General features: G+C 41.3%; 1 protein-coding gene across 1 annotated transcript in view; it reads right to left on the reverse strand.

Moving 5' to 3' along the window:
* Positions 1-12,808, reverse strand: part of ncanb (neurocan b) — a 146,366-nt gene that overhangs the window by 81,856 nt on the left and 51,702 nt on the right. Inside the window, exons 5-8 of the mRNA XM_058638222.1 lie at positions 11,147-11,321; positions 8,229-8,356; positions 6,797-7,090; positions 5,095-5,940 (exon numbers count right to left, since the gene is read on the reverse strand). Coding sequence (XP_058494205.1) covers positions 5,095-5,940; positions 6,797-7,090; positions 8,229-8,356; positions 11,147-11,321 — 1,443 coding nt within the window. The remainder of the gene's footprint in view (positions 1-5,094; positions 5,941-6,796; positions 7,091-8,228; positions 8,357-11,146; positions 11,322-12,808) is intronic.

Here is a 12,808-nt window from a genome sequence, read left to right on the forward strand (position 1 = left end):
CAAAAAGACAGAGGAGATAAAGTCACTCCATGTCGTTATCAGGTGAAGTTAATTCTTTTGAATTTGGAATAAGTGATGAAAAACTCACGACTGGCTTTCATGAGCTAAAAAGGTATTTTTGGAACATGAAATTGTATCTTAACCCAAGACTAAAGTCCCTGCATTAACTCAGGGTTGTGCACACAGTAAAACAGTTTCTGTCTGGGATAATAAAATTAATGAAGTGAGTGCAGACAGTGAACTGAAATTTAGACCACATCCTTTGGGACTGTGTCCCCATGGCTTTGAGTGCTCATTGTTTACCAAATAATACAAAATTCATTGATTAAGAGAGGAAATCATCTCATATACATGATATAAATAGAAAATAAATGTGCATACATTTAAAAAGGCCACACCATAGTTACTACCTAAACTTATATCCATCTTTTGTCTTATAAGAAGGTAAATGTTAGCTTCCACTCCATAACATTACATTTCCATGACTAAATTTGGACCAGTTAAAATTAAAATTAGAATTGTGACATATTTTTGCATTTTTAATTAAAAGTTAATTATATAAGATGACTCATTAGCACGTGTATGATGTGATCACATTTGATTGCTGGCTTCAGAGTGAGTGCGCCCACATAAAACGCAGAAAAAAAACATAAATAGAAATTAATTAAGTTAACGCCACCATCTGATGCATAAAATATTTCCTCAAACATTTTTTTTGTGTGTTTTTTAAATCACTTATCTTCACATCAAAATTATACAAACCAATCAATCTAACAATCTTGACCTCAACAAAAAAAACCTAATCTGGCCAGAAGATTATTTTTCCCTCAAGCTGTTTTCACCAGCAGCTCTTATCATCTTCACCTCCACAGACCAAATGAAATACGTTGCTGCAGCCACGCAATCTTTTCTCATTCTTGCAATTTCTCACATGAAACATGAACATGACATGTGGTGCACGTTCCACTCCAGTTTACAGTATACTGTGTTGTCATCCACAACCACATGTTTCCTCTATTCCCATTTATTTATTTATTAGCAAAACACATTTCCCAACATCTCTTATTGCATTATGTCTAATGTTTTTCTGCTAAAAGTCTGTAGTCAAATAAAAATAGCTGCAAATGTACTATAAAGCTGTATATTGTGGGCTTCTGTCCTCACCAGTGGCACCAATCAGTGCTGCTCCATGTGGAAGACCAGAAACACACAGATAGAGACTAAAAAGATGGAAGGTTGTATTCAAAGTAATTTCACACTTCTCTGTCCCTGTTTTCTTTTTCTGTGTAGATTCTGTTACAGCAAACAACCGCCTGAGTACACTTGCTTGTAGTGAGAGAAGCAGTGTGGAAAGAACACAGGCGCACTTTTAACACGATAAATGATTTGCTCCACAACAAACTCCATCTAAGACCTGATTATTTCGATAAAGTGGTCCAGTGTACCTTATCAGGTTACTTTAAACCAGACTCCGTGTACATACCATCAATTATTCATTCTGTTTGCGTGTGTGACTCATGACTGGTTTGTAGCTTGGGTTTCTTTTACGGCAGCAGCACAATCGTGTTACTGCGAGGCCCAGCTCGTGTTGCTACCATCCTTATCTCAGCTCAGTTAGCAATACAGCAGAGTGAAGGGGGGGGGGGGGGGGGCGGAGCAGCAGCATGCAGCACTCACCACAACAAATTATCATGAGAGAAACAACATATACAAATATGTTCTCGCATAAAATATTCAAATCTATTTAAATTATTCACAAGGTCTGGTGCTGCTTTATGCCTAAGTGAGGTTTATCAGCCTGAAGTTCATTTCCATAAGAGCCACGTAGACCGGCGTAATTGTGCTATTAATAATCTAAATAGCTAATTACATACTTTTACTACACACACGGATGAAAGTGAGAGTTATGAAGCGCATTCATCCGCTTTGATCATCTATGCAATGACCCATGTAATAAATACAATGAGACAATTAGGTGTAGGTCTGGCTGGTTCCATGGTGCTACTCAAAGCTTGGTTAAAGTTCATCTCTGCTGCTGTAAATCTATTTAGGGGAAATGCTTGGAAATGCCACAAGCACACACACACACACACAACTCCATAAACGTGTAATAATAAACCCCATTCAGACAGCAATGCTGTTCTTCCATTGTGAGTGGTTCTGCTTTGTTGACTCCACTTTATTGGAGTAAACGGACTGAGAGAATCCCTCCGGTCAGACACGCACGATATTAAACGGTGAGAAGGCAGAAAAGAGGAGGGGAGAGACACAATGCCACCTCAGCCCCGTCGCAGATAAATATCACAGAGGAGGAGTTACGTCATTGTGTGTCAACATGCTGACTCCTCTGGGGTTTGTCTCGTGTCTCGTGGAAAGCAAACATGGATTTTGTCATAACGGGACTTTTTTTTGCAACTGCATTGCAGCTGGAGCTAAAAATACTTGTGAAAAATGATGAATCAAATATGAATATATTATATTAAATATTAAAAAGGAAATAATGTTTATCAATTGCATGTTTACAGATGTTTTAGATCACATCACATGCTACTATCACCACTGCTAGATACTGTAACTTTAGTAATTTTATAAATAAATATATGTATTACCTTTCACTTTTGAAAGGTAATATTGATTATTCATAAAGAGAACTATATGTAGAGTATTTGATGCCATACTGGAGGAGATCCATAAATAGGCAGCTAGACAGAACAAATCACATACTTTGGTCTCCTAGTTTCTTCCTTCTAATAGCTATAAAAACAACTTTTACCTCTAATACCATTTTTGTTTTCAGCTAGAAGGGAAATGGAAGAATGAAAGAGGAAAGAGTACAAGCAATAAAAGTATTTTTTCTGCACCTCCCCATGCTGACTTTGAGTAATTGTTGAGAATCAAGGTCTGATTGACTGCCACAATCCCAGGAGGCCATCACACTGGTGTGGGCCAGTGGACCATCAAAGAAAAAAAAAAAAATCAATCAATTAATCAATCTCTGTGGATTTGTCATTTAGGTTGTGCATGACAGCGTGCAGCTCCTGGACACATGGGAGAAGTCACAGCTGTCTGACAAAGGGATTTAAAATAACCAAAATAATAAATTAAATCACTTCAGCTTGCTGTGGCTCAGATGAATATAAAGAAACAAATAAGAAACCTGACACACACAAAAAAAATCCACTTTTCTTTAAGGGCAGCAGATGATTTTCTTTTCACCCTTTGAGGAAAAAAGAAAATGAGCCTGAAGAACTTTTGGCCTTTCAGGACTTCCAAAAGTCAAAGACATTTCCCCAATTCGCAAAATAATTTAAGTCGATAAAAAAAAGAATCCCACTGTGTGTTGAAAGTACCAGTATGTTCCTCTATCAAAGTGGTGTGGCACCATCAAACCACCAACTGATGAGTGCTGAGATTCAAGGAGTAGCCTGAGGTGCACAATAACAATGTTAATTTAGCTTCCTAATGCTAGTTTAAGAAGTCACATCAGCTGGGCCACTTTCAATAAAACATTAACATTAAAGAAAGAAACAACACTTCCTCAGCTCCCTTTCTCCCATCTTCGCCTTTCTTCCCTCTTCCTTGATCTTCTCATCCCCCTCCTGTCCCGCTCATCCTCACTGGAGTGATCATTACCGCCTACCTTCACAGAGCCGCCGCTTAATTGGCAGAGACAGAGATGGCGGTGAGGGGGAGCGGCGGAGGGGCCCAACCTGCACGTTAATTGGATACGGCTGTGAATAATCCATACAGACTAACGCTTGAATTTGCATTAATGCCTCGGGGGGGGGGGGGGGGGGGGGGGGGTCATCCAATTTCAGGTAGCACAGCAGTGAGTATTTATATCAATAAAGCCCCCAATTGCTAGGTGAGAGAAGCCTAGACCCTTTATTGAATCATTCCACTGGCTGTCTGTGGGAGAGTGTTAGTCTTACTTTGTATCCTCCCCTTTTAGCTGGTGCCAAGGATGTGTTATTTGTGGCGGCCATTAAAGAAAACTACCTTTTTCCACCCAAGGGTGTGATACAAATTCTTTTTGGTTCCTATCCGGGACATTTCTCTTCTGAAGTGTAATTTGCCATGAATGTTGCTGCCTTGCTCTGGTAGTTATTGGTCCGGAATACTTCCAGTCATGAGCCATTCCTCTAAACTTTAATCTGGTTTTACCCCAGAAGTTATAAACTAGAAGAAGTGATCTTGTGGGGTTTTGTTGCCAGGGTGTTTTCAACAAGGCTCGAGCTGAACTTTTTCACCTCAACTGTGTTGCACTACAGGATTCCTGAGGGTAACGACGCTCGCACATGCTCTTCTGTATAAACCCCCCAAAACTCATGCTGCTTCTGAAAATGAAAATTTTAATTTCAATGTTTTTCCCATTAAAAAAACCCCGACATGGCCTTAAAGCAGCTTATATTCAACGACATGACGATGCACACATCAGCACCCTTTCAACCACCAAACAAACATACATCTCAACCCATATAAACAGAGCATCACTTGGCTCCTCCTGTTAAATCCCCCATGATGAAACTTCATTTTCATTAAGTGGGTGATTAAACTTCACTTCCTGTCTGGTCACGTTGCATAGCTTTTCTTATCAGTTCAAATCATTTTTCCCTCAGCTAGAACCAGAATTGTAATTCATAAAAATAAGCTGCCAATTTTAATGCAGGTTTGTCGTTTCTCTAAATAAACCATAAATATGTGCGCTAACCTTTTATTAAATCATGATGGATTAAAATTCCAGCTTAGTGTTTATTTGTTTCTGGCAGCCTGCACTGTAAACAAAGCATTCTGTCAGTGAATATGAGAATATAATCTCCGTTTCACTACAACATTGAGCATTACTATATGCGCTATATGACCTTTTTGCTTGTATGCAATTACTGTATAATTAAATTTACGGCCATTCTTTATATTACCCTGTGGAGGAATATATTATGGTATGCTCAGAGGGAGAGAGACTGGCATGGAGAATGTGGAGACCTTTTTTTAAATGTTGCATTGTTTCTGGTTCAATTTTATACTGATGTTCGTTTGAAGTTTAAGCTTGAAACACAAGTTTATTTAAAAAAGAAATCAGTGTTGGTCTCTTACCATTAACAGTGGACAGAGTGGCATCAGTAGATGTGCTGGAGGCCTGTTCTCCTGTCCCCGTGTTTCCACCTGCAGGCTCTAACTGAAACAGTGGTGTCACCTCCTTCTCCTGCTCAGACAGACCGTCCACTGGACTCTGCAGTTCACTGGTTGGAGCCCTGAAGGGAAAACTCTCACTGTTTTGCTCCATGATGGCATTGTCCATGTTGCCCTTGTCTCTGCTGGCTTTAGGTAAACTCAGGTTTTTCCTGGAAGCCTCGCTCTGCGTCTGGTTCTCCCTAAATTTATCGTCAGGCCATGAAATTCTCTTCTCTAACTCTTTATCCCCCCCACCACCAGTCCAGTACCGAAAGGGTTTCATCAGAGTGTTCACAAACTCAGTGAATAAACTGTTAGTGGCTTGAGGCTGTGGAGTGGAAGAAGCTGTGGATGATAAACTTGGGCTGTCAGAACCAAAAAAGCCACCATCTTCTTCCTCATGAGCAGAACCTCCATGACTCTCCATGCTCTCAAGGGCAGAAAGGCCAAAGGTGTTGGTGCTCTCTTGTACATCTGTCTCTGTGCTGAGTTGGTTGCTTCTCAAGCCATTCTTTCCTTCCTTCCAACCCCCATCAGGCCTTAAGTGGACGACTATGTGCTCCTCAGAGATCTCTGAGGAGTTGTTGAGTCCAGTAATGGAGTTCACTCCTGCTTTGTCCAAGTCAACCAGGCCAGTCCAGGTAGAGGTTTTGAGATCAGGGGCACTGCGTATGGCTCCGGTGCCTAAGGACACATCCTGTGCTGCTGTGACGGCAGTTTGGTGTAAGGCCTGAGGTTCAGCAGCCTGCATCCCTGCTGGTTGATGAGCTGCAACACACAACAGCCTCATTTCACCAAAAGGAGAAAAAGTTGTTTTGTTTTTTTGTGATACTGTTTTTTAATATCAGAGCCGGCACCATAGCTTTCATCACAATGGATTTTATCCAAACAGGAGCAAACATGCGTATACTTCCTGCACGTCATAATAAATGAGGTTGTATTGACAATATTATTTACACGGGGCTGAATTTATATGATTAAATAAAGCTATTTGCCATCTACATGTACTTTGTCTATCTGAATGATTTGATTTGTTGGAGTCATAATGTTAATGTGCATACAACATTGCTGGTGCAGTGATGAGGTTCATCCATCAGCTGTTTGTTTTGACAGCTACACTGCTGCTCTGCTCTCACGCTGTTCTCATGTCCTTAAAATTATTGGGTTATGCAGTTGTTTCGCTTCAATGAAAATTTTATAAGCTGTCATTGTGAAAGATGAAAATATCAGTATTTCCTTTTTTCCTGAGCAGTGGAAGTGTAATTTCCCGTCTGTTGCAATCGGGACAAACAAAATAAGCTAAAAAATTATGAAATATGCAATAGTGAATAATCCCAATGTGAACATGAAATTTAAATAATCCTGTCTGAGTTGGCCAGTGATGGGATCCCCCCTTTCTCTTTATCTCTCTAGCTTCAGTACACACAACATGCAACACCTTAAATCCATGAGGATACAAATGTCACACAGTCTCTTCACAACGACGTCATGTGTGACATAAACATCTTGTGCAAATTAAAAGAGCAGAATAGAGAGCATATTCCGATCCAGACTCCCCTTCTTGTTGCCATGGATATTAGCAAATAGTGGCACATGACATTCATCACCAAAAAGCTCTCAGTACCTTGGTAGCAGTAGGCATCAAATTGGGCTGTGGTGTCAGGGAAGCCGGTTCGGTTTGGGTTGTTGTAGACGGTCCTCACGCCTGGCTCGTCTCCACCGCAGTTCTTCCGCGGGACATTGATGGGGTACCGGACGCTGCCGTCTGCAAGCCAGCCAGGATCACACTGGTCTAGACCAGCCTGCCAGGCAAGATAGAGCTGCCCGACGGTAGCCAGCTGGGCACCCAGGGAGTGGCAGTGGGTGGAGGCTGTGGCCAGGCTCAGCTTCTCTGGCATTGTGGAGTGAAAGACCTCACCTGTGAAGAACAAGTGGAGAAAGGTCAGTGTAGAGTGTTGAAGGAAAGGTATCAGTGATTTCCATGCTTCTCATGAATTGTTTATGTAAACAGCCCCGATATGACGCATCCCATTTGTTGTAAATTTGGTTGAAGATTGAATTGACATTATCGTCTTCTTTAAAAGGCAGAAAGTTCTAGCATCATCTCTTTATCCTTTTGTGAAAACAACAAAAAAGGTAGAGACTTGGAGCAGAGGGATAAAAGAGAAGTTTTACGGGTTTTTGCATAAGAAAGCACTTTGCCTGAAATAAAAAAAAATAACTCATCAGTTATTCAAAGCACAGACTATATAAAGGCAGTTCTTTGATTTCAAAGCATTGCAGAGAGGAAGAAAGAGAACGACTAGTGCACAGAAACAACTTACAAAGTACAGGAAGAAAGTAGCAGATGAAGAAAGGTGATGGTAAAAAAAAAAGTTATGCAAAAAATTTGCTTTGAGAGACAGAAAGAGCTTTATGAGGACGACTACATCTGCTCGTCACACATGAGATTAGGTGATCTGCTGATGACTGCAAAATATGAGCTTGAGGGGAAGACTGTAAATGAGGATGAATATGAATCTAAGAGGATCCTGGAGCTACAAACTGGAAAAAAATATGTTTCTAATTGAGATAAAGAGGTGAAAGGCCAGAGGGTTAGGGTAACACTAGAACACTTTGTATATATAAAGCTATATGCACACTTCCATAGCATGACATTTAGAGCATGGAAACATTGAAAGATATACTGTTCTTTGAGAGGCTTAGATCATCAGTCATTACTGAATTTACAATTTGAATCAATGTAAAATACATTTGTTTACCTGCTCTACGTCTTAACCATCTCTGCCTGTGGCATCATACTCAGAATGTTTTAGGATAATTCTACCAACCAACTCTCTCTTTGTCTTCTGCGTCACTCTGTACCTCCACTGTACCTACAAGTTCTTAGTCACAGGTCAAAGTTCTGCTTCTTGTTCTTGTTCTTCTTATTATACGTCTATGACCTCCCTCATCCTTCCTCACCCCCCCTGCCCTCTTCCTTCGTGGTCACAACCTCCCCACACTTAGTGGGTCCATGCATGACCAAATTTCAAGTCCAAACTCCTGACTCCTACCTTGAAGTTCCTTTGCAAAGCAGTACACATCAAACAGCTCTTCGGGGGACCTGCTGCCGTAGTTACGGACTCCAGGTGAGTCTTCGCGATCGCCATAGCAACCAGGTCGAGGCGACTGGATGGGATACCTGCAGAGAAAACCAAGAGACAGGGACAGAGAGACAAAGGGAGAGGGAGATTAATATAGCCTGGCCTTGAAAAAGGTAGCTACAGACAAACTTAGCTCCCAGGGGATGAGTCTGTGTTCACATGCATACAAAATAAGATGAAAATTGAACTACACTTTTATCATTGCCTACTTTGAATACTTTGACTTTAATCATATCTTCCTCACGGAGATAACCCAAATAAATTTCCTGAAGAAAAAAAACCCAAAAACATACATTTCCACCCAAAGACTATTTAAAAGACCACAGTCAAAAACATACATGTCACATCAATCTAAAGACATGAACTGGAAAAACATTTGCTTTAAAAAACAAGCGTGTCCATGAATGAACCCAACCTTTATTCTTTATTCAATCCTTTTGAAATGGGATAGAGATTGTAAGTCAAGTATAGGTGAGAGGAATCACAAATTCCCTCAGAGGCTTGGCAGCATGCAGCTGATAAAACTGCGATTTACAATATTCAGGTTCCAACTATGCAATTATTCTTCAAGAGCGTTGATTCCAGCCGCACCTGGGCATAGGCAGAGAAGCTGATTAAAAGATTATGCATCCTCTTTCAGCATGGTGGCTGATGCTACGACGGCTGATGTCTGTATTTCTTTCCGCTGTATTAATTGGACACTTTCCTTATGGCTGATGAGCAGTCAGAGCCTTCTGGTTCTGGACCAATTAGATCGCTCCCGAGTGAAAACAACAGGAGTGAAGGACAGAAGGAGAGGAAAAAATAGAGAAGGGAGCTTTGCAGAAAAACACTTGTCAGCTTGCTTGGCTACAACAGCAATTTGAAATTAAAATGTTGTTATGGGGAACACTGCGACTTGGGCTCAGTCTGGTGTTGAAGGATGCACAGCAGCGTGACAGACAGCAAAGAGAGGGCAGATGTAGTATACTGTGTTTCCTGTGTGCAAACTAATAACTGTATTTATGTGGCACATTTTTATTTGGAAATAAAATGTTTACATACAGTAATTCATTTGGTTTATTTTAAAAACGGTTTAACTTGCTTAATTGTTGCAACCACCGCTAAAGAATATGACGTTGTTACTAGCTGATTGTATTTGTTTCCATGCCAACTCTTACCAAGGGGCTAAATAGTCTGCATCCTCTTTTCTTAATCAACCCAACGTGTAATCATACACTGATTTGTGTACTGCTTGGTTAGACTGACACTATCTTGTTTTTGTAAAACCAGAACTGATATGGATGAAGGGTTTGCAGCTGGGGAAGAAGAGAGAAGTGGATATTAAAGAAGAGAGTGAGGACTGGCAGGCCATTGTGTGTGACATCTATGGTAAATCATAGCACACTGTGTTTGTTTTGCCCTAAATAGAACCATACTTTACAGAATGGACATGATGCTATATTAAAAAAAGACCTGAAACTGTAAATTAAAATGTTTTAAGTCAAATCCCTCTCAACGTTTGTGGCACAGCTAATGACAAAAGTGCCGCCTCCTCTGCATTAGTCGGTTTTACGCTTGTCGAACGCGACTTCTTCCCCTGCTAAGCAAAGAGGAGTCTATACAGTGGCAGGACTTCAAATGCAGCTAACGTTGTTGTTGATGTTGTTGCAGAAGAAGTGGGGGGAGGTGACATAAAGGAGTGGAGAGCAACCGGATCAGCTGCTCGGAGCAGACACACTTTCCACATTCAATCTCTGCCTGTTGCTGACAAAATATGTCAGTAAGAAAATGAACCAAAATAGGTCAGTTATGCATGTGTATGGGTGCACGCAATAACACCGTGTAACAGCAGGTATAAGTGTAGCTTCAAGTTTCTGTCTTTCAGTAACTTCCAAGCAAACCCATGAGAGACTTTTTTTCTGGGGATAAATGACATGTTTTCTAACATTTTCAAAACTAATGGCCACCGTTTTGTATATTTTAAATATAGGCCATTTAAATGTACATCCCCTTTGTAACCATAGTGACAGATAAAAGTCGCCTCTTCAGAGTTATTCCAGTCGCAACAAACAGAAACTTAAAACTCTGAAGCACTTGTCACACATGTATCCAGAGTGGAACTCTAACCCAGAAGGCGGCACAGGTTCTGGTCCAGGCTCTTGTCATCTCACGCTTGGATTACTGCATCTCCCTCCTGGCTGGTCTCTCTGCGTGTGCCATACGACCTCTGCAACTCATCCAGAATGCAGCAGCTCGACTGGTCTTCAACTTACCAAAATTCTCCCACACTACACCGCTCCTCCGCTCCCTTCACTGGCTTCCTGTAGCTGCTCGCATCCGCTTCAAGACTCTAGTGCTTGCGTTCCATGCTACAAACGGATCCGGTCCAGCCTACATCCAGGACATGATCAAAACCTACACCCCAGCCCGCCCACTCCGCTCTGCACCCCCCTCACTGAGAGGATCGCAGAGGCATTCGCAGAACTCAAGACTGTTCACTGTCCTAGCTCCCAAATGGTGGAACGAGCTCCCCATCAACATCCGGACAGTGGAAAGCCTCCACATCTTCCGCCACCGACTAAAAACACATTTCTTCCGACTCTACCTTGACTAAGACGATGGCTACAAACAAACAAACAAAAAAAAAACCTATACATCGCACTTATGACTAGCACTTAATAGTTTGGCTTACTTGAAGCTCTTACTTACTTCTAGCTCTTATTTGTACCCAAATGTTTAAATGCACTTATTGTAAGTCGCTTTGGATAAAAGCGTCTGCTAAATGACATGTAATGTAATGTAATGTAATGTAATGTAATGTAATGTAATGTAATGGAAAGTCTCACCGGACAGTCTGGTCAGACAACCAGCCAGCATCACAGTTGTCAAAGCCATCAGCGAAAGTAGCCTGCAGGTGGCCCGGTGTTGCAATGTCTGCTGAATTCTCCGCACACACTCTCTTGGCGTCAGTGAAGGACAATGCATAACGGTCATGAGGGGCCCGGTAGTGAAAAACCACACCTGGAGGAGAGAAACCAAATACATGATAACAAATACGGTGGAAAACATAATACATACATTTATGAGTGCAACCTTTGGGATACAGAAATATTTATTAACTACAAACTTGAGCCACTGAAACAGAAACATGCTCAAAAAACGGGTAAACACAACGCCCTCTAGACATCCACATCATGTACTGGCATTGTTTCATCCGTTCAGGGGAAAGCGAAGGCATTCAGGTTCAGCAGCCTGCACATGTAAGTCTCATTTGCAACGGATTGTCAGTTGGCTTATCATTATTGGAAAGATGTTACCCTTGAATACAGTGTATGACACACGTGATGTTTATTTTACTGCTTGAACCAAACAGACGTTGTCATCCTGCTGCATTCTGCCTGTCTCCATGCTCATGATGGCAAGACAATGAGGACACGAATAAGCAGAGAGAGAGATTCACTGTATTCAAAGTGATGCTTGTGCTGAACCACGGTGACAGAATGAGAAGGTGAGAGGTAGACGTGAATATAAACAATTGAGGTTAAAGTCGCTAAAAAAAAACTGGGGCGAGCTGTAAAAGGAACGTATGTTCCAACTTAAATGGGAATGTAATAGCTTCAGAAGTGTCCATCTAATGTTCCCTCACCTCGCCCGACAGCTTTCACTGACATAAAAGCTACTGGCTTCTGGCTTCTAACACTGCTCCTTTATCTCCACTGTGAGTCTGGGAGAGTGACAGCAGTTCTGTTGAGATGGAGGCATATGTGGCAATTTAGGTGCACACACACACAGGTTCACGCAGCTATCCTTTCAAGGACTTCCATTCATTTGGACAATGTAACCAAAGCATCATCCCGAACCTTTAACCATCATCGATAATATCTAACCTTAACTTTAACCTAACTCAAACCTCAGCACTAAAATGAACCATTTCCTCAGAAATTAGAATCTGCCTCATAAGGACCAGGTTCTGGTCTCCAGAAAAGGTCCTCACACACACAGTTTTGTTTCTCTTGATCTCCCAGTTTATGTCCTTTTTCCTTTGTAGCTGTGCACAGTGGCTAATACGTACACTAGAGAGACAAACAGACTTCCTCTACATACTATGTGTATATATGGTGGCATTACACAGGAGGTTCAAATACCCAGTGCCTCATCCCTCTATTTTTACCCTCTACATCTTCATCACAAATCCCCACACAGTCCCCAGGAGGAAGGATGGGAAGGCAGTGTTGGTTAATACATGACGGTTCAGCCGTCAGCGTCCCTTTGCCTCTTGCAATTATTGCTTATTTCATAGCACTACACCCACTATTATAAATATACTGTTAAATCATATCACGCTTTAAATCACAAAGGATCAGTATAACAATATTAACTTGTAGGTAATATGGGACATAATAGAAATCCCCCTGTATACTAAGTGCTACTTTTTATGATGAGTCACTTTTTGCCTTGTTGAGCATTAGGTGATAAGGTACACGCAGTGCTCGGTACTATGTATAATA

Source organism: Solea solea, chromosome 9 (genome assembly GCF_958295425.1).
Source record: "Solea solea chromosome 9, fSolSol10.1, whole genome shotgun sequence".
Classification (NCBI taxonomy): domain Eukaryota; kingdom Metazoa; phylum Chordata; class Actinopteri; order Pleuronectiformes; family Soleidae; genus Solea; species Solea solea.